This window comes from Amblyomma americanum, chromosome 9 (assembly GCF_052857255.1).
Source record: "Amblyomma americanum isolate KBUSLIRL-KWMA chromosome 9, ASM5285725v1, whole genome shotgun sequence".
In the NCBI taxonomy this organism is placed as follows: Eukaryota; Metazoa; Arthropoda; class Arachnida; order Ixodida; family Ixodidae; genus Amblyomma; species Amblyomma americanum.
The window spans coordinates 15,786,868-15,809,016 of record NC_135505.1 but is presented as its reverse complement, the minus strand read 5'-3'; the positions used below and the strand labels follow the sequence as shown (position 1 = coordinate 15,809,016).

The 22,149-nt window shown below is 47.9% G+C and overlaps 1 protein-coding gene across 2 annotated transcripts in view; it reads left to right on the top strand.

Moving 5' to 3' along the window:
- Window positions 1-22,149, top strand: part of LOC144104030 (acetylcholinesterase-like) — a 118,801-nt gene that overhangs the window by 72,143 nt on the left and 24,509 nt on the right. For both annotated transcript variants that reach the window (XM_077636813.1, XM_077636814.1), the window contains exon 3: window positions 4,737-5,953. In XM_077636813.1, coding sequence (XP_077492939.1) covers window positions 4,737-5,953 — 1,217 coding nt within the window. The remainder of the gene's footprint in view (window positions 1-4,736; window positions 5,954-22,149) is intronic.

Here is a 22,149-nt window from a genome sequence, read left to right as displayed (position 1 = left end):
GTTCTAAGAAGGACCTTTCTTTTTCCAGTAGACAGACACAGAAGGGCTGCTGATGCGCGTGTCCCCAGCCTTTTCAATAAAAAAAAAACTTCAATAACTTCTCTCTCTATTTTACTCATTGCTGCCGCCAGAAACGTAGTGGCGGATAACATAGGCCGACATTCGTGGTGGGTTGATTGCAATGAACTGGTCAACTTTCAGAATGCAACGGGAATAAGCCAAGACAGGTTCGTCAGCCTACTTGAATTTTACCGGCAGTCCACAGTAGAGTCGTACAATGACCAATTCCTGATACAAAAATCGGGAATCTGTATTGGTTCGTCCGTTACCCCGGTGCTCTCAGATATTTACTCGACCGCCATGGATAGGGCAGTTCAAGAACTTCTCCATGAGAAGCACATCGTCAAGATCTATCTTTACGTGGACGATTTCCTCATTGTGTTAGACAGTGCAGCGGCCATCGACATGCCTGAAGCCGTAAAGGACATTGTCGGGGTGTTCAAGACCGCTTCTGGTGGAATGAACTTCACGTGGGAAATGCCAAAAGTGAACAGGATCCAATTTCTAGTTCTGATGCTGGTTTTTAGTGGCGAGCGTGTGTGTTAGTTCTATAACGTTAGGTCGAAGAAAGGCTTGCTCGCCTTCGACAGTGCGCATTCTAAACTTTTCAAGCGGGCAGTCGTAACTGGTGTACTTAATGCGTCACTAACAGAGTTGTAAACACATAGCTCATTCTAGCTTCGACAACCAGATTCAACGCCTTCTTTTGCCTGGGTACTAACCTGTTCTCATATCAGGCCTGTGCGCAGCTTTACTCCAGAAAGTGAAGCTAGGCGAAGCAGGAAAAGAGCCCATGGAAAAGAAACGTTTGGCGGTCATACCATACATACACAAACTGTCGCGCAATGTCAAAAAGGTTGCAGCCAGGTATGATGTAAACGTTGTGTTTTCGGTCCCATGTAAGTTGGCTAAGATATGCCCGATGGTTAACAGGAGGAAACAGGCGACCTGCACAGTAAAGCATTCGAATCGGTACACCGAATGTCGCTCCGGAGTGGTTTGGTTTACCAGAGTCCCCTCACGTGCGGTAAAGTATACATCGGCCAGACCGGACGCTGTTTCTATGACAGAGCAAGTGTAACACTTCCTCAATGTAAAAAACAAGTCTTGGAGCCACATGGCAGTTCATTGCAATCTACCCCGCCCCGAATGTCTGCCTATGATATCGGCCACTGCGTTTCTTGCGACTGCAAGGAGTGAAACACAGAGGGAAGTTGTTGAAGGTTTTTCTGATTGAAAAGGCTGGGGACGCACGCATCAGCAGCCCTTCAGACTGTCTACTGGAGAAAGCAAGGTCCTTTTTAGAACGGGTGTGATTCTTGCGTTTGAACCACATTTAGGCACCTTGGGAAACGGTTTTTTGTTCGCCCCTCACCTGATTGTTTTTATTTGCTCTTAGTCGTTTTGCCGTGTTTGTTGGCATTAAGCGGGTCGTTTCTCCTTTGTATCTTAAAGGCTTTTAATGGTTTTTTAACGCCTTAAACGTTTGGCCGTGGTGGTTCGTCTGATGCTCGTTTTTCTTTATTCTCTTTCTTTTTTATAGGATTTTAACTTGTTGCCGTGTGAATTGCTGGCGTCAGTTCCTTTGTTTTTTTCGTTTTTGCTGTTAGCATACTGGCTGTGCCTATTGCCTAGCAAGTTTTCATTCTTTTTTATTCGTACTCTGATTGTACACCCCTTTTCATTGCCATTTCACCTATCATCGTCGCGTTTATTTTACTAGTTTGTTCCCCTGGCACCGTCGATGTTAATGGAAGAGGCACAAGAACGATTCTCATTTGTCTGTGGTCCGTTTATCATTCATTTAGTCATGCTATTGCATGTTAGTGCTTGATCGTGCCGAGTGCTTTTTCACTGTGTCGTGATCGCCAGCGGGTGAGGCATTTCTTGGCAATGTCCACTGGCTGACAGTGTATCGCGTGGTCCAGGGTAATGGTAGAAATTGTGCTGGTTTTTTATGACGCAACAAAGAGTTGGTAGTCAGCGCCCGTCCTGCGTTTCGTGTTTCTTCATTTCGTCATCGTTTAGTTGCGTTGTGTCAATCTGTGTCGTAGGAAGTATGAACCAGCTAGCCCACACCAGAATCCTATTATTTTCTCTATATTCACCGGAACACGTCAGATGGACCAACCAAACTGTCGACGACGACATTGTTCGCGCGAGCCGGCGTTTTACTCAACATTTGCAGAAATTTGACACTGGTATCAGGCTGTACAGTGGGCCAGCCACATTCCATCACACCACCAGCCCCTCACAATGCAACAACGGAAATAATTGATAGCGAGAACCATGACGCGAAGAAAGGGGGAGGCCCGCGTACCTCTCATTTCCTTCGAGCCTTTGGTTTGGGCTTAGTAATTTCTTGATTATGCACCAACACGCCGAGCAGCAAACACTACTTGGTAATCACTGAGAATTTGGCAGAAAATTATACGTCCACCCCGTTCACCGCATTGTTGCCGTGTTGCTGCGGTCACGACTGTGCTGCTTGCGCGTTCGTCCTGCGGCTGATCTTTAGCGCATACATTTTTGCATGCCGCAGCGAAAGTCTGCAAAGCTGCACCGGTGTGAGTTGTCCCTTCTGCTGTGATCTTCTGCCCGCTTAGCGAAAGGAAATGTTTTGTGATGCTGAATGTGCAATGACCTTAAATATACCCATAAGAAAACGCAGAAAACTAGAGCAAATTGGCTTCAGTCTCGTATTGTAGCCGTATCTCATGCTCTTGTTTGTTGGGCTGTGCGGGCCGCCACATACTCTAGCGTTCTGCGCGCTGCACAAATAGTTGTTGTCGGCTATACATCAGGAGAACAAAAATTCTGTTCAGTTTATTGTCTGTACAGATCCCTTTTCAGGGACAATATATCAGAGATGGAGTTATGTATATGAGAGTTCATGAATAAGAATGTTACCCCTCTCATTTTCTTTTCCATGGCTCGCTGCGCCATTCTAAATTTAATTACAAGCCATTTCGTTAACATCCATGTCTTTCCCCGGTAAGTGAGCACTGAAAAGATCCAATTGTATACTTTTCTGCTGAGAGAAACTGGTAAGCTCCTGTGTATCACTTGTAAGTAGCTGCCCATGAGCAGCCAACAGTTGCGAGCACCAATGCAGGCGGGAAAAAGAATGTCACGTGGCACGTGGCCATGGAGTTGCGTGAGATGATGGGCAGGGGGTGGTCGCGATTTGATGGGTAAGGATATTCCAGTAGAGTCCTTTGGTAATGTACACATCTATGTTATAATTTTGGAAGCGCGATTCCCTTACGCGCTGTGGCTCAAGAAGATTTCGGCGCACGCGCATTTAAAACATCAATCATTTTTGGCGCGTGCGCTGCAGCACTAACCAGTTCACGTAATTCGACAGCCACATTCCATGTAAGGTTCTTTGTCCCGCCCGCGCTGGTGCTCGCAACTGCGCGCTGCTATGAGCCTGAGGGGATACACAGGAGCTTACCACACACACACACTCTCTCTCTCTCTCAGGAGCAAATTTTTGAACAATTGCATCTTCCAGGTACTCATTTACCGGTGACAGACTTGGAATTTAACGGAAAGGCTTGAAATTAAACTGAGGGCGGTGTAGCGAGCCATGGAAAAGAAAATCAGGAGGGATAGCGCTAACAGGCAGGAGCAATGCAGAATAAGTTGGAGAAGAGACGGGAGTTAAAGATATCCTAGCTGAAATGTAGTCGTGACCAAAACGCGGGAAAGTGGGCGAATAGTGGAGGTTGCGGTTTTTCTACACAAAAAGGCGTGTCTGAAGGAAATGCGTCGACGAGCAGGCCAGCATGTTAGGAAAGGCACCTAATAAGTATATGAAAAACAGCCGATGGAATATCAGACGCCACTGGCATGCAGGTCTGCCATTTGGCATGACCTACCTACTTTTGCTCACTGCCGTGCAGTCCAGGACTAAATGTCGCGGGAGGTGGATTCACGGAAAAAAAAATTATATCCCAGTTGCCTCGCTGGTCAGCCAGCTGATATTTTCCTTATAAATGGAGCACGCTTGCCTTCTCGCGATTCAATAGTACTCATTCACTTGCGTTGATCGATCGCACAGAAATAATTTATTTTTTTTTCTTGAAACGCGCATCCCGCAAGTTTTTGTCCATGACTGTGCTTGGGCAAGACATGTAAAGTGGAGAATAGACAAAAGATGGTCGCTTAGGATGAGGGATTAGATTTTCATGAGAAAGCAAACGCAAACCTCCCTTCTAACCGCCGGGCCCTACGCCGTTACATCATGTCCTGCAGAGAACCGCGCGGCACCCCTGCTCGCTGGAAGGGAAACGAGCGGGATTCGCTTCTCTGATTTGAGCCGTGGGAAGCCCATAAGAAAATGGCATAAATCAGCACCAACAACACACGAATGACACAGAACAGGCATTGACACAGCGCAGACATGTATTATGCATTCAAGCTGGAGTTCGTGCAAAACCAATATGAATGTAATACAGTAGAGTGGTTTCAGGCCTCTTTATCCGGATTCTTCGCACGCGGTTGGTTGCGGGGACATTACAGTGGTTTCAAGTCTTTTTATCGCTGCTTCTTTGAAGGATCGATTACTGTCTTGGAGAGACTTTCCTAGATGGCTTGCGCGAGGGACATTTTTATGGGCATAGAAGTTGGGTATTTCCTGTGTATTGCCTTATATCTTTGCTGCCATCCAGGTGGAAATGGCTGAGCTTGGGATGCATAATGTCAGCTACACCGAGGACTGCCTGCTGCTGAACGTGTGGGTCCCCCAGCGCGCCATGCAGCCTGGCTCCAGTCAGCCAGTGCTCGTGTGGATCCACGGAGGAGGATTCAACTTCGGCAGCGCCACTCAGGCAGACTACAGCGGCGCCACGATTGCTGCTATGGAGGATGTAGTGATTGTCTCGATGAACTACCGCCTCGGCATACTGGGCTTCATGAACGCGGATTCTCCCGAGGCTCCGGGCAACGTGGGCCTCTTGGACCAGGTGATGGCATTTCAGTGGGTTCGGCGCAACATTGAATCCTTCGGAGGCGATCCGCAGCGAGTAACCTTGTGGGGTGAAAGTGCGGGTGCGGTGTGCGCGCACGCTCACGTCCTGTCCCCGATGAGCAAGGGCTTCTTCCGCAGAGCAGTACTGATGAGTGGAGGCATGTACAGCCTGGACACGTGGGACATGGTGCACGAAAGCATGGCCAAGGGTAACAGGGTGGCCGACATTGTCGGCTGCTCCAAAAGAGGAAGTATCGACCTCTCATCCAACGTGGAAGAAGTAGTAAGCTGCTTGAGGGGAAAGTCTGCTGACGAGCTGGTTAGGGCTGCCGCCGAAAGCGCGGCGCCGAAGGTCGCCACGTTTCATCCCACCTATCATGATTCATTCATGCCCAGGATGCCACTCACAGCCTTGAAACGAGGTTTCTTCGGGCCCGCAGACATCCTGGCGGGCGTCACTTCGGACGAAGCAGCTTTGCTGTTCCTCTCTTCGGCCAAGCCAGAGCTTCTTGCCGAAGAGCTTGAGTCGTCGGAAGGGCTGGCCGAAGCTCTCAGCGCCGTCACGTCTGCGTGGCTGAAAGTGGACACGTCGGACATAGTCGACCTGTACGCCGCCGATGCTCCGCAGGGTGACGCCAAGGCTCTCAGGAGGCAGTACATCGATTACATGTCGGACCGGATATTGAACTGCCCGCTACGGTTCCTCGCAGAGAAGCACAGCGAGAGGGGAAACAACGTCTTCGCCTACGTGTTCGGACACAAGTCGAAGTCGGTGCCCTTGCCCAGCTGGATGGGCGCTCCGCACGCATCCGACGTGCCGTTCGCCTTCGGCCACGTGTACGCCCAGCGGCCCGACTCACCCGATGGCCGCATGAGCGAGGCTTTTGTCAGGATGCTCGCCACCTTCGCCGACACAGGGTGCGTGGCTATTTTTTTTTTAACTTCCAGCTTTCATTCTCGGCAGGTGTCGTCCGGAAATCGCGACAAACCTCAGGCCTCATCCGAAAACTTTCCTGAGCGGCTACTTTGCGCTATTTTTTTTTAACAGGTCTTGAATGTTCCCATTTATTTTAACAATAGAAAAATACGTCTTAATTACATACATACATACATACATACATACATACATACATACATACATACATACATACATACATACATACATACATACATACATACATACATACATACATACATACATACATACATACATACATACATACATACATACATACATACATACATACATACTGTTACGTCTCGCCTACAGCGCGCGGTATAGCCGGCGCGGATGCACCGGATGCCGCGGCTTCGTTCATCGCTGCCGCAACGCCTCCCGCCAAGCGCGTCCAGGCAGGTTTCAGTGCCACGTGTCGTCGTGCGTGCGTGTGTGTGTGTGTGCATGTTTTGCCCACGCTTGTCAAAGCGCGGCAGCCGGGGAGAGGAGCTCCCCAACTGGGAGGCGAGGAGGTCTGACCGGCGCCGGCCTGGCGGACGCGCCCATCACGTCTGGACATGTTGAAGCGACGCCGTATCGGGCGCCTCTTCCCAAGCCGTTCCCTCTTGCCCTCGACTCCGAGGGTATAAAAAAAGACAGCTGCGCCGAACACGAGAGAGACTTCGATTCCTTCCTTCGAGTAACGTGGTCGCCCTGACCGGCTGCTCTTTTGAGATGCCAGAATAAACAAGTTGTTCTGTTGCCAGTCGACTCATCCTTTGCCGGGACCTTCGGATGTTTCCAGCTTTGCCCCAGGCCGCCAGGCCAACGCTACCCTTGGGGCTTGCAACCCAGATGCAACAACTGGTTGCCAGCGGTGGGATCCCGACAACGGAGGCCAGCAGCGAAGATATGCGGTCAACTGTATGCTGAGCAGCACAACGACCATCCGGGAGCAGTGCAACGAGCCCTGTGTGATGACTGGTTGCCTGCAGCGGAACGACTGCGCTGAATTCTTGGCTGCGAGGTTTGGTGAGTGCGGGACTTTCTTCTTCTGAGTTTTGCCAGGCTTTTGTTAGTGTCAGAAACAGAGCTGGTAATTGTGTTGTCGTTGCTGCCGGGTTAGTTTGCGGCAAGACAATAGTAGGCAGTAGAGAAAGCAGCATTCGGAGCAGCCATGGATTTGAAGTCGTTGCGCAAACCGAAATTGCTGGAGCTTGCAAGAGAGTTGGGTCTGGATGTCTCAGACAAACTCAGAAAACCAGAACTGCTAAGGGCTATTCTTGAGTTGGAGGCTGAGGATGACGAGCTGTCGGAATGCCTTGAGACCATTGAGGAGAGGGAACAAAAAGAAAAAGAGAAAAACGAGCGCGAACGTAAAGAGCAAAAAGAGAAAGACGAGCGCGAACGGAAAGAACAAAAAGAGAAAGAGGAGCGCGAACGTAAAGAGCAAAAAGAGAAAGAAGAGCGCGACCACGCTTTAGAAATGAAGCGTCTCGAGGTAGAGATGGAACGCGCTCGTAATGGAAGTCAGGCACACGGTGCAGGAGAACGGGTATCGTTCAAAATGACTGACCTGATGCGGCCGTTTAAGCTTGGAGAGGACATTGGTTTGTTCCTGGTTAACTTTGAGCGAACGTGCGAGAAGCAGGGGTTCTCTCGGGAAACGTGGCCACAGCGCTTGCTCACTTTGTTACCCGGCGAGGCGGCCGACGTAGTCGCTCGCTTGAAGAGAGAGGAGGCAGAGGATTTCGACCAAGTGAAATCGAGTCTGCTAAAAAAGTACAGGCTGTCAGCGGAGGCGTTCCGTCGGAAGTTTCGGGAAAATGAAAAAGGCAGAAATGAGTCATATACAGAGTTTGCCTACAGGCTTATGTCAAACATGCAGGAGTGGCTCAAAGAAGAGAAAGCGTTTGGTGACCACGAGAAAATTCTGCAGTGTTTCGGGCTGGAACAGTTTTATAGTCGGTTACCTGAGAACGTGCGGTACTGGGTCTTGGATAGGCCAGACGTTAGTACAGTGGCTAAAGCCGCCGAGCTAGCCGAGGAGTTTGTGACGCGTCGGGCTCGCGGAGCTAAGGACGGTCAAAAGGGTGAATTTGGCTCCAAGTCTGAGAGGCCGAAGTTCACACCCATGAGAGCAAGGGGGGACACGCGTAGTGCGGATGCGAGTGAAAGCAGTCCGACCGAACGTAAGGAGACGGCGGCAGCCGAAGCCGAACGCAGAAAGCGGTTCGAGGCGAGGCAAGCGCGCGTGTGTTATACGTGCCAGAAGCCGGGTCACTTTTCGGCGCAGTGTCCAGAAACAAAAACAAAAGTCGTGTTTTTGTCATTATGCAGCACTGACGAGAACATGAAGCTTCTCGAGCCTTACATGCGAGACTTCCTCGTGAACGGGAAAGAGTGCCGAGTGCTTCGTGATTCCGCAGCTACAATGGATGTAGTTCACCCCTCTTACGTAGAACCCGATATGTTCACGGGCGAGTGCGCATGGATCAAGCAAGCCGTGGAAGCTCACAGCGTGTGTCTGCCCGTAGCAAAAGTGCTTATTGAAGGACCTTTCGGAGCAATTGAGACGGAGGCCGCAGTGTCATCTATGCTGCCCCCCCAGTACCCGTACCTATTTTCGAACAGGTCCGATCACCTCCTGCGCGAGAAGGGGCTTTTGTTTGGTGAGGCTAGCGTTCAGGCCTTAACCAGATCGAGAGTTCGGGAGCTCGCTGCAAAGGCGGTAGTTGCGGGGCCGACGTTGTCGAGCAATGAGAAAGGGTCGGAGGCGCAGCAAGCTGATATTCAGAGCACGTCCGAACTGAATAAAATTGAGCCTGTAGCGCTTAAGGCACCAGGTACTGGAGAGGAAACGCCCGACACGGGAAAGTTAGAAGAGCTATCTGCAGATTTGCTCATCGCGCCTACGTCCGATGGACTTGATAGCTTGCTAAAAGTCAGCCGGTCGGCTTTGATAGCCGAGCAAAAAAAGGATGGCAGCCTAGAAAACATGCGCTGCAATGTCAAGGAAGGTATCGCCAAGAAAAATGTTCGTTTTGTGGAAAGAGGTGGGGTCTTGTACCGGAAGTATCTAGACCGCAGGGGAGTCGAATTCGATCAGCTGATCGTGCCTCAGTGCTACCGTCAGGATCTGTTGCGCTTGTCGCATGGCGGTTCGTGGTCCGGACACCTAGGAGTTAAGAAGACTAAGGACCGTCTCTTGCAAGAGTACGATTGGCCAGGGTGTTTTCGTGACGTGGAAATCTTTGTGAGGACATGTGACACCTGTCAGCGGGTTGGCAAACCAGGGGACAAATCGAGGGCGCCGTTGAAGTTGGTGCCTATCATTACGGAGCCTTTTAGACGGCTCGTTATTGATACAGTGGGACCTCTGCCGGTAACAGCCACGGGGTACAGACACATTTTGACTGTGATCTGCCCAGCGACAAAGTTCCCTGAAGCAGTGCCGCTTAAAGAACTCAGCTCAGTTGAGATAGTCAATGCACTACTGTCCATATTTGCGCGAGTTGGTTTTCCTGCGGAAATCCAGTCAGATCAGGGCACAGTGTTTACTAGCGCTTTGACGACAGCCTTTCTCGAAAGGTGTGGGGTAAAGCTGTTACACAGCTCAGTGTACCACCCACAGTCGAATTCCGTTGAGAAGCTCCACTCCGTCATGAAGCGCGTGTTGAGAGCATTGTGTTTTGAGCAACAAAGTGATTGGGAGCTGTGTCTGCCTGGGGTGATGTTTGCATTAAGGACCGCGCCGCATGCGGCTACGGGGTTTTCGCCAGCTGAGCTGGTGTACGGTCGCTCGCTGCGGTCTCCGCTTCGCATGCTTCGAGACTCGTGGGAAGGCAGGGGCGACGACCCAGTCGTGGTCGAGTACGTGCTTAGTCTCCTCGAACGCTTAAGAAGGGCACAGGAGTTGTCAGGTGAAGCAATGGCAAAGGCCCAGCAGAGGGCCAAGGTTTATTATGATCGGACAGCCAGGGCCCGTCGTTTTGAGGTGGGCGATGAGGTAATGGTATTGCGCACATCGCTAAAAAACAAACTCGACGTGCAGTGGGAGGGCCCAGCACGGATTGTTCAAAAACTATCGGATGTTAACTACGTGGTGAGTCTGCCAGGAAAGCGGAAAGCACAGCAAGTTTACCACTGTAATCTGCTCAAACCCTATAGACAACGGGAAGCAGTGGTGTGTATGATGGTAAACGTTCCCGAAGAGCTTCCGGTCGAGCTTCCGGGACTAGGCTCAGTGACGAACAGGGAAGACACTGATCAGGTCATTAGTGACTTAATCATTAAAGCACCGCTGTCGCCTGAGCAGAAAACCGAACTACACCAACTCTTACAAGAGTTTCAAGGTCAGTTCTCTGAGAGGCCTGGTAGGACTTCTGTCCTTACTCATGATATAGAACTTACCTCGCCAGAGCCAGTACGATCCAAGGCGTACCGGGTGTCACCCCGCCAGCGCGATATTATGGAGGCTGAGGTAAAGAAAATGCTACAGCTCGGTGTTATTGAGGCGGGTGAGAGTGATTATACCTCCCCTTTGATTTTAGTTGAGGTACCGGGCAAGGAACCTCGTCCTTGCGTCGACTACCGCAGGCTTAATTCCATCACTAAGGATCAAATTTATCCGATCCCTAACATCGAGGAGCGCCTTGAGAAAGTTAGTAGCGCTCAGTTTATTTCCACCCTAGATCTTGTCAGGGGTTATTGGCAGGTTCCACTTACAGAAGAGGCTAGTAGGTATGCGGCGTTCATTTCACCAATGGGAACATTCCGTCCTAAAGTTTTGAGTTTTGGTTTGAAGAACGCGCCATACTGCTTTTCAAGCCTCATGGACAAAGTGTTGCGAGGACAGGAAGAATTCGCTTTACCGTATTTAGACGACGTAGCGATATTCTCCGCATCCTGGTCTGAGCATATGGCACACTTGCGGGCAGTGCTAACCCGCCTGCGCGAAGCGGGCTTGACAGTCAAAGCTCCCAAGTGCCAATTAGCACAGGCCGAGGTTGTATACCTCGGTCACGTGATTGGACAGGGTCGTCGCCGCCCCTCTGAAATAAAGGTGGCCGCTGTGCGAGACTTCCCGCAACCGCGCACGAAGACCGATATTCGGTCGTTCTTAGGTGTCGCCGGCTACTATCAGAGGTACATCCCCAGGTACTCCGATATCGCGGCTCCCCTGACGGATGCTCTAAGAAAAACAGAGCCCCAAACAGTCGTCTGGAGCGAGACAAAGGAAAGAGCTTTTAGCGCCCTAAAGAGCGCCCTAACAAGCCAGCCTGTGCTACGATCGCCAGACTACACAAAAGGGTTCGTTGTTCAGTGCGATGCTAGTGAGCGAGGCATGGGCGTTGTACTGTGCCAAAGGGACAATGGAGAAGTGGAACACCCCGTCCTGTATGCTAGTCGTAAGCTGACCTGTCGTGAGCAGGCGTACAGCGCCACCGAGAAAGAGTGTGCGTGTCTCGTGTGGGCCGTTCAGAAATTGTCATGCTACCTAGCCGGCTCGAGGTTTATCATTGAGACGGATCACTGCCCTCTCCAATGGCTGCAGACCATATCTCCCAAAAATGGCCGCCTCCTGCGCTGGAGCCTCGCTTTGCAACAATATTCCTTTGAGGTGCGTTACAAAAAGGGGAGTCTCAACGGTAACGCCGATGGCTTAAGTCGAAGCCCCTAACGTGGGAATCCGCCTCAAAGTTGTTTGTTAGTGATGTTTTCTTCCTGAGGCAGGATTTTTAACATATTGCTTTTGTTTAGTGTTTCAAAGTGATTATGTGCTTTCTAGTGCAATTTTCCAATTTGTGGACGCGTTCTGAGTGCTGCTTGACTACTGTAAGGAACTAGGCAGTAGTATAAAAGGGGAAAGAGCCTGGCAGAGCTTAGTGAGGGTTGTCTCGTGCTTGCTGACTGAGCGGTTGCGTTTCGGCGTAGTTCTAACGCTTGCTGGGAACGAGCACAAAAATGGCAACTCTCCCGAAGTGACTTTGCAGTGTCCTATGTGATCCTGAACCCGAGAACGAGGCCTTCTCTGTGCGCTGCGCTCAAGCAACGTCGAGGGACGACCGGTTTCGTTTACGAGCATCATCGAGCGACATCCCTCTGGACAGCGGATGCAGTCCCCTGACCATCGGGATCTCCTTCTCCCGGCGGGGCGGTCTGTTACGTCTCGCCTACAGCGCGCGGTATAGCCGGCGCGGATGCACCGGATGCCGCGGCTTCGTTCATCGCTGCCGCAACGCCTCCCGCCAAGCGCGTCCAGGCAGGTTTCAGTGCCACGTGTCGTCGTGCGTGCGTGTGTGTGTGTGTGCATGTTTTGCCCACGCTTGTCAAAGCGCGGCAGCCGGGGAGAGGAGCTCCCCAACTGGGAGGCGAGGAGGTCTGACCGGCGCCGGCCTGGCGGACGCGCCCATCACGTCTGGACATGTTGAAGCGACGCCGTATCGGGCGCCTCTTCCCAAGCCGTTCCCTCTTGCCCTCGACTCCGAGGGTATAAAAAAAGACAGCTGCGCCGAACACGAGAGAGACTTCGATTCCTTCCTTCGAGTAACGTGGTCGCCCTGACCGGCTGCTCTTTTGAGATGCCAGAATAAACAAGTTGTTCTGTTGCCAGTCGACTCATCCTTTGCCGGGACCTTCGGATGTTTCCAGCTTTGCCCCAGGCCGCCAGGCCAACGCTACCCTTGGGGCTTGCAACCCAGATGCAACAATACATACATACATACATACATACAAGTTTTATTCTCCACAAAGAAGTGGAAGGAGGCGGAGGGAAAAGCCGTACATTTGTGGCTTGAAAAATCCTCCGCCCCCTTACAGTGCATACAGCAGCAGATCGGGACAATAGACAGTCACACATTTTTTTTTGTTGCAAAGAGGAAAAATAAATAAATAAACAGCACTATATCGCATCACAAAATAAAATAAGCCTAAATAAGAGTTTCAATAGAACACTGGGTTTGGACTCCTGGAAAAACATTTTTTTTTGAAAAGTAAACAATGCAATGTAATTGAACATAAAGATAGACCTGTGCGTTCATTCACGAAAAAGAGTATGAGTAGCAAAATATTTGTACATATTTGGAATAGACATATTGGATACATCAGCGCCTTCTTTTTCTGCAGCATTCAATAATCGCGGAAGGTTATACCGGAGTGTTTGTTGTCCATAGGCAGTACGACATTTTGGAACTTTCCATCGTTCTGGAGTTCTGGTGCTGTAGATGGGATAATTGGGTTTTAGTTCTGCCATTTCAGTAAAAACTGTACTCTCTCGTTGGACACTTAAACGGTACTGCCTGCATAATTTGTGTTCGTAAATATTTCTTACTTTCAATAAATTAAGCGAAGCAAAGATATCTGAAGAAGGCGCTGTGTATTCAACGTTTTCAGTTATTCGTACTATTTTTTTCTGTAGCCTTTCAATCTTCAACAGATTAGTTTTTGTTGATGTTCCCCAGACTAAATGAGAGTAGTTTAGGTGGGAAACAAAGAGAGCGTTATAGACCATTAGTTTAACTTTTTTTGGAAGAGTATAGCGGTTGCGATTTAAAATTCCAGTTATGCAGCTCAGTTTGCTGATTAGACTGTTTACATGATCATTCCATTGTAAAGTTGAAGTAAAATATACCCCTAACACCTTGACAGTATCTACCACATCAATGGCTGCGGATCTAAACATTACGGTTCCTTGTAACGAAATTTGTTTACTTTTTGGTCGAAAAATTACCACCTTTGTTTTGTTTGCGTTAAGTTTTAATTGATTGCTGGAAATCCACGAGTTCAATTTGCGCAGCAAAATATTTGCTTTAGTAATTCCTTCAGCTTCAGAACGTGATGGCACCAAAGCACTCGCGTCGTCGGCATATATAACGAACTTGGTATCTGAGCAGATGTGTACAATATCGTTAATGTACAAATTAAATAGGACAGGGCCTAAAATGCTACCCTGTGGGACTCCTGAAATTATTTTTTTTCTGTGAGAAGTGAAACCATTTATGTCGACATATTGAAATCTATTTGATAGATAACTTTGGAGCATTGCCAAAACATGTCCCCGGATACCATAATGATGCAGTTACCATAATGATACATAATGATACCATAATGATACCATAATGATACATAATACATGATACCATAATGATACATCATAGCGAATGGCAACAGCATGGGAGATACATTGCGCTTGTTCTGTCTCTCCTGCACACTCGCTCTCTCTTCGAAAACACATGAACATTTCCGTCATACTGGTTGGCAATCAGGCACGTAGCCAGGACTTTTTTTCGGGGAGGGGAATTGGGGGCGTGGGGCGGGGGGGACGGAGACCCTCATTTTCTGAAAACTCAGCTGTTGCTTATGCAGGCAACTTGTGCGCCTAAAAGTCAGGTTTTGCCTTCTCCAGCCTCACTATCTCTATTTCCTATAGCATCGAGCCTGCAGAGTGAACCGCAATACAAGTAGCCCTGCTCAATTCTATGGGGATAGTATGCCCTCATTAGCTAGAAACAATAAAACTATATAGAATATTTGTTCACTCGTCACGCTGTTATATGGCGTCAGAGCTGAGGTCGACATGCCAGACAAGGTTAGGCAATCTGGCGTTTCACAATTCTCTCGGGATGAATTGAAGTCCATTCCAATATCCCATCCGATCCACAAAGCAAATATACTACAATTTCAAGTCCGGTAAGTTAAGTCTGCCTCCTGGCGCACGTTTTTTTCATTTCTACATTCAGCAGTCTCTCTTCGCTGTGTCTTCTCGAAGCTGCGATGATTCTCAGCGATCATTGTCGTCTTCGTCCAGTAACTTCATCGCTCCTCGCTGCTCCGTCTGGATGCTGAACGCAACGGTCTTCTGACATTTAATTTTCATCCATTCCTTCCGACTACGTTATCTTCTCATCGGCGTTCGTTCTTTTTTCCATCAGTGCAATTGTTGAATGCCAGTTCACACGCACGACGCTTTCTTACTTGCGTAGCCGGCTGTAGCAGCGTCTTCAGACCCATCGGAATGCAGAGGTTCCCCTCGTCTAGATTCTCTCTCCTCCATCAAAGCTTATTATTCGCTCTCGGTTTTTTGCCAAATTTATGGTGAATACAACCATTAATAACCCTCTCAATTTTTGATGAAGTGGAAAAAAATTAGACAGGGCCGTGTTCTATAATGATCCATTCCATTTTACATTTCATTTCGCCGTGACGTCACTATGACGAAAGCAACAACAGGTAGGAAAGCAAACGGTCACTCACACACACAGCCGGTCTAGTCACGCCGCCTCCGCTATCCATCCGCCTGACCCGCCGCGGTGGCTCAATACTCCTGACTACTAAGCCGGAGTGCCCGGGTTACAGTGCGGCCGGCGAAACGCAAAAAGGCGCCCGTGTACTTTGCGAGAGGCAGGTTCTCCCACATAACTTGATCGAAGGGTTTAAAAATGAACGACACTTCGGACGCGAATTGAACCGAATGTATAATATTGGCACAAGGCTAGAGTTACTCAGGCAACTTTTTTATTTTCCCCTTAGCTACCTGATTAATAATGTTTAATTAACCAACCCTTAAGAATTGGATATAATTGGCAGAGTTGTAGAGCACCTTCAGAATCCTCTACAGGAAAATTGGTTTTTGTCGAAAGGAAATGGCGCCGTATCTCTCTCAGATCTGGGTGGACACCTGAACAGCGCCGTAAGGGAAGGGATAAAGGAAGGAGTGAAAGAAGAAAGGAAGAAAAAGGTGCCGTAGTGGAGGCTCCAGAATAATTTCGACCACCTGGGGATCTTGCACTGACATCGCACAGCACGCGGTCGCCTTTTGCGTTTCGCGTCAGAAACGTAAAAAAAAAGTTGCCTACTTGGTATATCCCACGTGGTCCTTTTTGCGCGTTCCAAAGAATGATCGCGAAATATGAAAAAAAAAAATACCGCATGACGGGCGTTTGCGCTCAGTTATTGTGCTACTCTCCAACGTGCGATGGATGAACAAGGTCGGCTGCAGCCAGACTATGGCCCGCGACAGGGCGTTATGCCTGATGTAGGTGTCTGGGCATGCGGCTCTTATCGCATGACAGCACAAATGCATGCTGCTGGCCGAGCGTTGCCGAAGGGATAAAGCGTCAAAGGCTACGAAAGAGAACAAGAACACAGCTTTATTTTTTATGCTTGAAACGGGAAGGTCTCGCAGCCTCCGGACAGAGTGTATGAGGGTGGGGGGTGCGGGGAGGGGGGGCGGCGATAGGGCCGGAATGATTTTTAAGCGACCTGCAATCCAAAAAGCGCCCATTGATTATAATGTGTCCGAACAGGTCACCATCTGCTGCAATGTGGATTTGGAAGTTCATAGGCGCAGTTCCGGTTTGTTCTTGATCATGCATGGTTTCAGAAGGAGGGGGGGGGGGGGGGCGTTGCAGACTTTTATTATTTTTTCTTTTAGGTTCTCTGATGTTGTGGTTGGTGCCCGATATACTTGATCCTAGACATATAGCCCAAGAGGAAGAAATCGAGTGGAGTTAAATGTCCACCATACCGGCCAAGCAACGGGCCTTTGCCGTCCAATCCACTACCGCGAGAAGACCTCATCCAGCCATTTGCAAGCTTTTGCTGCTGCCGTACGCAGGAGCACCATCAGACTTATGCCTAATATCATTGATCCTAGCCAATGGAAATTCCGCAAAGAAAATATTCCAGTGCCCCATCCACAATATCGTTGACGTGTCTTCTGCTCGTAAGCATGTTATCAATAAACACGGGGCCAATTATAGAGCCACCGTAAATTCCACACCACACTTTATCCGACCACTGATATTGGCAATATTTCTTGAAAAGCCAGTGACGGTTTTCTTCACTCCAATAATGAGTGCTGCGCATGGTCGCATGAGCATTACGTGAGAGGGTAGATTCATGGGTCAACAGTATTCTGTTGACAAAGTGTGGGTCCTCTTTTGTCTTGATTAGAATCCCGTTTCCAAAGTCCTTTCGATTTTGGAAATCGCGGGGCTTCAACATCTGGTTAAGCTGCACGTGGTACGGATGAAGTTCTCTTCTTCATTTTCACACTCCAGCTTCAACACCCACTCTGCGAACACATGCAAGAGGTTGTGAAGAAAATTTTCACGGAATATTTGCCTCCCATTCCTCGCCAGCTTTGAAGAAAAAGTTCGTTTCATTGTAAAAGTCCCTGTCTGTCTCAGCGTCTCACATGCACGCACAATCGTCATTGATGTAGATGATGTCAGGACGGCGCGATGATGATGTCAGGGCTCACCGTCTCGGGTGTCATTCTCCTGACCACATTCGACCCATAATAGTCAAATTTACATTTTTTAAACCCAAGGAGCTGATTCTTTCAAACGGCCGTAAGATAAAAAGCACGGATTACAGCATAAAGGAGGACTTTTCACGCCCTGTCCGAGAAGAGCGAAAGCACCTCGTAAAATTTGCCAAGGCTACTACCACTAAATCTTCTTTGCGCTACAAAACCTTGTGCATCGGTTCTAAACGCTCAGCCTTCGACGAGTCATCACAATCGGTACATGAAATCTCATAGCATGCGACTTATCATCGGGCTACTAATCTTCCTTGCAAAAGCCTTCGCGGTAAACTCCCAAGTTTTTCTTTTTCTATTATCTTTACCAACATACGTAGTTTCCTCCCAAAGCGTGAACACATTTGTAATCTTGTTTCATCATCTGCCAGCAATATACTCGTACTAACAGAAACGTGGCTATCAGACGACGTCAGCGATCCGGAAGTTTTAGCGGATTTACCGAATTTTAACGTTTTTCGCAAGGACCGCAAGGGCTCACGAGGAGGAGGTGTTCTTATTGCCACTAAACAGCTGTTGCCTTGTTCTGTTATTAACATCCAATCTGAATTTGAAATACTATGGGTAATCTGTCGTCCCGTACCACAAATCGTCATACTAGGCGTCTGCTACAGAGCCCCCTCCAGTAGCCCAATCTTTTCTTTACAGTTAAATCACTGCCTAATATAACTTGCGAGTATTCCAACGCGCGCATTCTTCTTTTTGGTGATTTTAATTACCCATCCATCGACTGGCTGAACCTGTCACCAAAAGGCAGCACCGAAATGACGAACTTCGTAGACGTTTGAATTTAAATCTCACCCAGTGAGTAACTCACACACGTCAAACATGAATCCTCCAACATCTTGCACCTTATTCTAACAAATCACGCAGAAAATTTATCGTCGCTTACTTAGCTCCGCGAAATTAGTGACCACAAATTTTTACACGCTACATTCACCGTCATACCGGAATCGCGTCATACATTCCATAAATCAATTCTTCTTTATGTCAGAGGGAATTACGAAGAAATTATTAATGACTTGATGGCGTCCTTTCCAAAGTTTGATACAGGTTTCGATGATCGATCAATTGAGGAAAACTGGCTTACTTTCAAAACTAAAATTGCCGAACTCACCACGAAGTTCATTCCCACCATCACATTTCGTGCCAGTCATAACAAACCATGGTTCTCAAAGCTCTTGAAAACACTCGAAAACAAAAAGAAGATACTTTTCCGTGCAGCAAAACGCAACCCGAGAGCATGCGCCTGGAACAAATATTACGCAGCCGAATCCACATACCTGCTATCTATCCGTAATGCCAAACGCGATTTTTATAAAATTGACCTGCCCAAGATCCTAAAAAAATAATCCGAGGAAGTTCTGGAAAGTTCTAAATCCGTTCCAGGCTCCGGTCATCATATTAGCTAACCCACTTGGCGAGATGACCAGTGGCATAGAATGTGCAAATATTTTTAACACCGCTTTCTCATCCGTCTTCACACACGAAACTGATATGCCACTTTCTACCGCAACTGCCAACACGAGTTTGCATATGCCTTCATTCATGTTTTCTGTGCGCGGCATTGTATGTATTATTGAAAATATCAAGATGTCAGCTTCTGCGGGTGCTGACGAAATCACCCCCAAGTTAGTAAAAAAATACTCGCCATGCTTCCGCAGCGTATCTATCCAAACTTTTTGCGCAATCACTTTCCACAGGTAGCATACCCAGCGATTGGAAGGTGGGGAAGGTTGTTCCGGTCTTCAAATCAGGTAACAAAGAATCGCCCCTTAACTGCTGCCCCATTTCTTTAACGAGTGTGCCATGTAAAATCATGGAACATGTCATTTATTCCCACATAATGAATTTTTCTGACTCTATTAATTTTTTTCATCCTGCCCAACATGGCTTCCGTAAGAACCTATCCTGCGATACACAATTGGCTATTTTCATCCATGACTTGCATGTGAACCTTGACTGTAACCTACAAACTGACGCAATATTCCTGGACTTCGCGAAAACTTTTGGCAAAGTACCTCACAAACGCCTGCTACTAAAACTTTCATGGTTAAACCTTCATCCTAACATATTACAGTGGATAAGCGAATTCCTGGCTAACCGCACCCAGTATGTCTAAGTTAATAACCAAGCCTCGAGTTCTATTCCCGTAAGATCAGGTGTCCCGAAAGGATCAGTCCTTGGCCCGCTATGTCATTAATATACATTAATGACCTACCAACGCATGTCTCTTGTAAAGTCCGTATTTTTGCCGATGACTGTGTCATCTATCGCACAATCAGTAACGCCTCTGATCAGTTCGCCCTCCAGAATCGCTTAATCACCATACAGGACTGGTGTAACCAATGGCTCATGGAACTAAACCCCAATAAATGTAAACTCGTGCCATTTAACCGAAACCTAAATCCTCTCCTCTTCTCGTATAAAATCTCGCACGTCACGGTAGAATTAACTCAGACTTATAAATACCTCGGCTTAACATTTTCCAATGATCCAACCTGGAATGCGCATGTGACAAAAGTCATATCATCCGCTAACAGAAGCCTTGGATTCTTAAAACGACATCTACGCCATGCGCCACAAAACGTAAAATTACTTGCCTACAAATCACTTGTCCGTTCTAAGTTAGAATACGCCTCTGCTATTTGGAGCCCTAACCAAAATTATCTAACAAATTCCCTAGAATCAGTACAAAGTCGAGCCACAAGATTCATATATTCGTGCTATTCATATAATGTTAGTATATCGTCATTAAAAGCAAAGGCAGGCTTAACATCTCTAGCTTGCAGACGTCGTATCACTAGTATGTGCTTGTTTCATAAATTTTATTACAGCTCACTTCGCCATCCGCCCTACATTAATCCGCCGGCACGCATTTCCCCCCGTATTGGTCATCCCCTTCAAGTTGCCCGGCTTTGTACGCGCACTACTACATTTGCATCGTCATTCTTTCCACGTTCAGCCACAGACTGGAACAGACTTCCACACGACTTCGCCGCAATCACCTGTCCAACAACATTTGTGAATTGTTTAGAGAGTATATTTAACAGCGAATACTTTATGTACCTTACGTGTTTTCTTTGTTTAATAAATCTGTTTTATACATGTAACCCACCACTTATGTAACACCCCCAATCCCGGGGGCCTTTAAGGTAATAAAGTGAAGTGAAGTGAAGTGAAAGGAACAAGGAGTCCAACAGCAAGTACTTCTGCAACAAGGACGAGAGAGGCACAAGATTACAACAGGACAGACGCCATACTGACATAATCTACAGCTATGAAACAACTAACCCAAAGCGAAGTACTTCTTGAGCATCGTCATTGAGCTCGGACGCGAATCTGGATGCCAGCGTTGAAATAGCTCAACTCCCCGCCTTCTTTCTCCACATGACACACCTAGAGCCACGGATTACGTACTACTCTGGTTAAGGCGCTCAAGTGTGGAGCAAGACGCCGACACCCGTTACTGCGACCACGAACCGAAGCGCACGTGGGGGGTGCGAGATCAAAAAATAACGCCCGGCAGAGAGTAACAGTGAGAAGGAGGGCGGACGGGGCCTATGCAGAAAGAGTCGTCGTCTAAAGAAGTGTAAACTTCCTTGAATATAGCCAAGGTTTTTATTTTTACTTTTACTGAGTTTTTTCCCGTGTGATATCCGCTATTGTTCGAACCCTTATGTTTCAAGCTGTACTATCGTTCAATTTGAAATCTACTACAAGGTAATATGAATACAAAGGCAGAAGTGTAGCCACCGTCATCGCCTTTAATCGTTCTCACGCGCTACGCCCACTACTTCTTTAAAGGAGAATCAAAATGCTGTTTTCTTCTCTTCTTTTTCGTAGCATTCAATGCTTTATCGCTTCGATGCTTTACCAGCAGCATCATTTGCGGCGCAATGCGATAAGAGCCGCATGCCCAGATACCGACATCAGGCATGACGCCTTGTCGTGGGCCGCAGTCTCTCTGCAGCCGACATAGTTCAACCATCGCACACTTGAGAGCAACGCAATAGTTGAGCGCAACGCCCACTCACATGGTATTTTTTGGTATTTTGCAGGATTTCTTTGGAACGCGGAAAAAAGAACTACGTCAGATATGTCGTGCAGGAAGCAATTTTTTAGAGGTTTCTGAAGGTGCTCTAAATATTTGCCAATCACATTTCGCGTTTGCAGCCATTAATTAAAAAGTTGAATAATTAAACATAATTGATAAGAAATAGCCTGTGTAACTGAAGGCTAGTGGCAATGTTATGAATTCGGTTCAAGACGCGTCCGAAGTTCCCTTCATTTTTAAAACCTTGGCTCAAGTTTTTCTGGCACAATCTGTACAACGCATCGAAAGTATATGCAACTGAGGCGCTACGCGCCCATTGCTGCATTGCTGCTGTGTAATATAGTGTGGTCACGTGGATTCTGTTTTGGTTAATTTGACCTTCATTGCGGACAGAAGAGTCCTTGACAAACGTAAGCAGTAAGAGCTAACGCTCTTAAGTCGACTAATAGCCATCCACCTGCCGCCACTTCCGCCGAGCCGCATGAATCACGCAGGGCCAATTCTTCGCACTAATGACGTCCAGTTCCTTTGCCGAGACTGGATTAGCGGCTACAAGGGTCAGGTGTATGAAATGTGTCTTCTTGCACCGCCGTTCGTGGGCATCTGCACCGGTCTGCCAGTGATACTTCGGCGGGGGCGCGGTCATGGTGAATAAATCGCACAACCAGCGTGACGTCTTATCTGAAGCCCTACCTTACTGGGAGAAGCATCAGCGACAGAGGGCCGAATGGGATGGAATTTTAAACAATAATAATAATAATAATAATAATAATAATAATAATAATAATAATAAT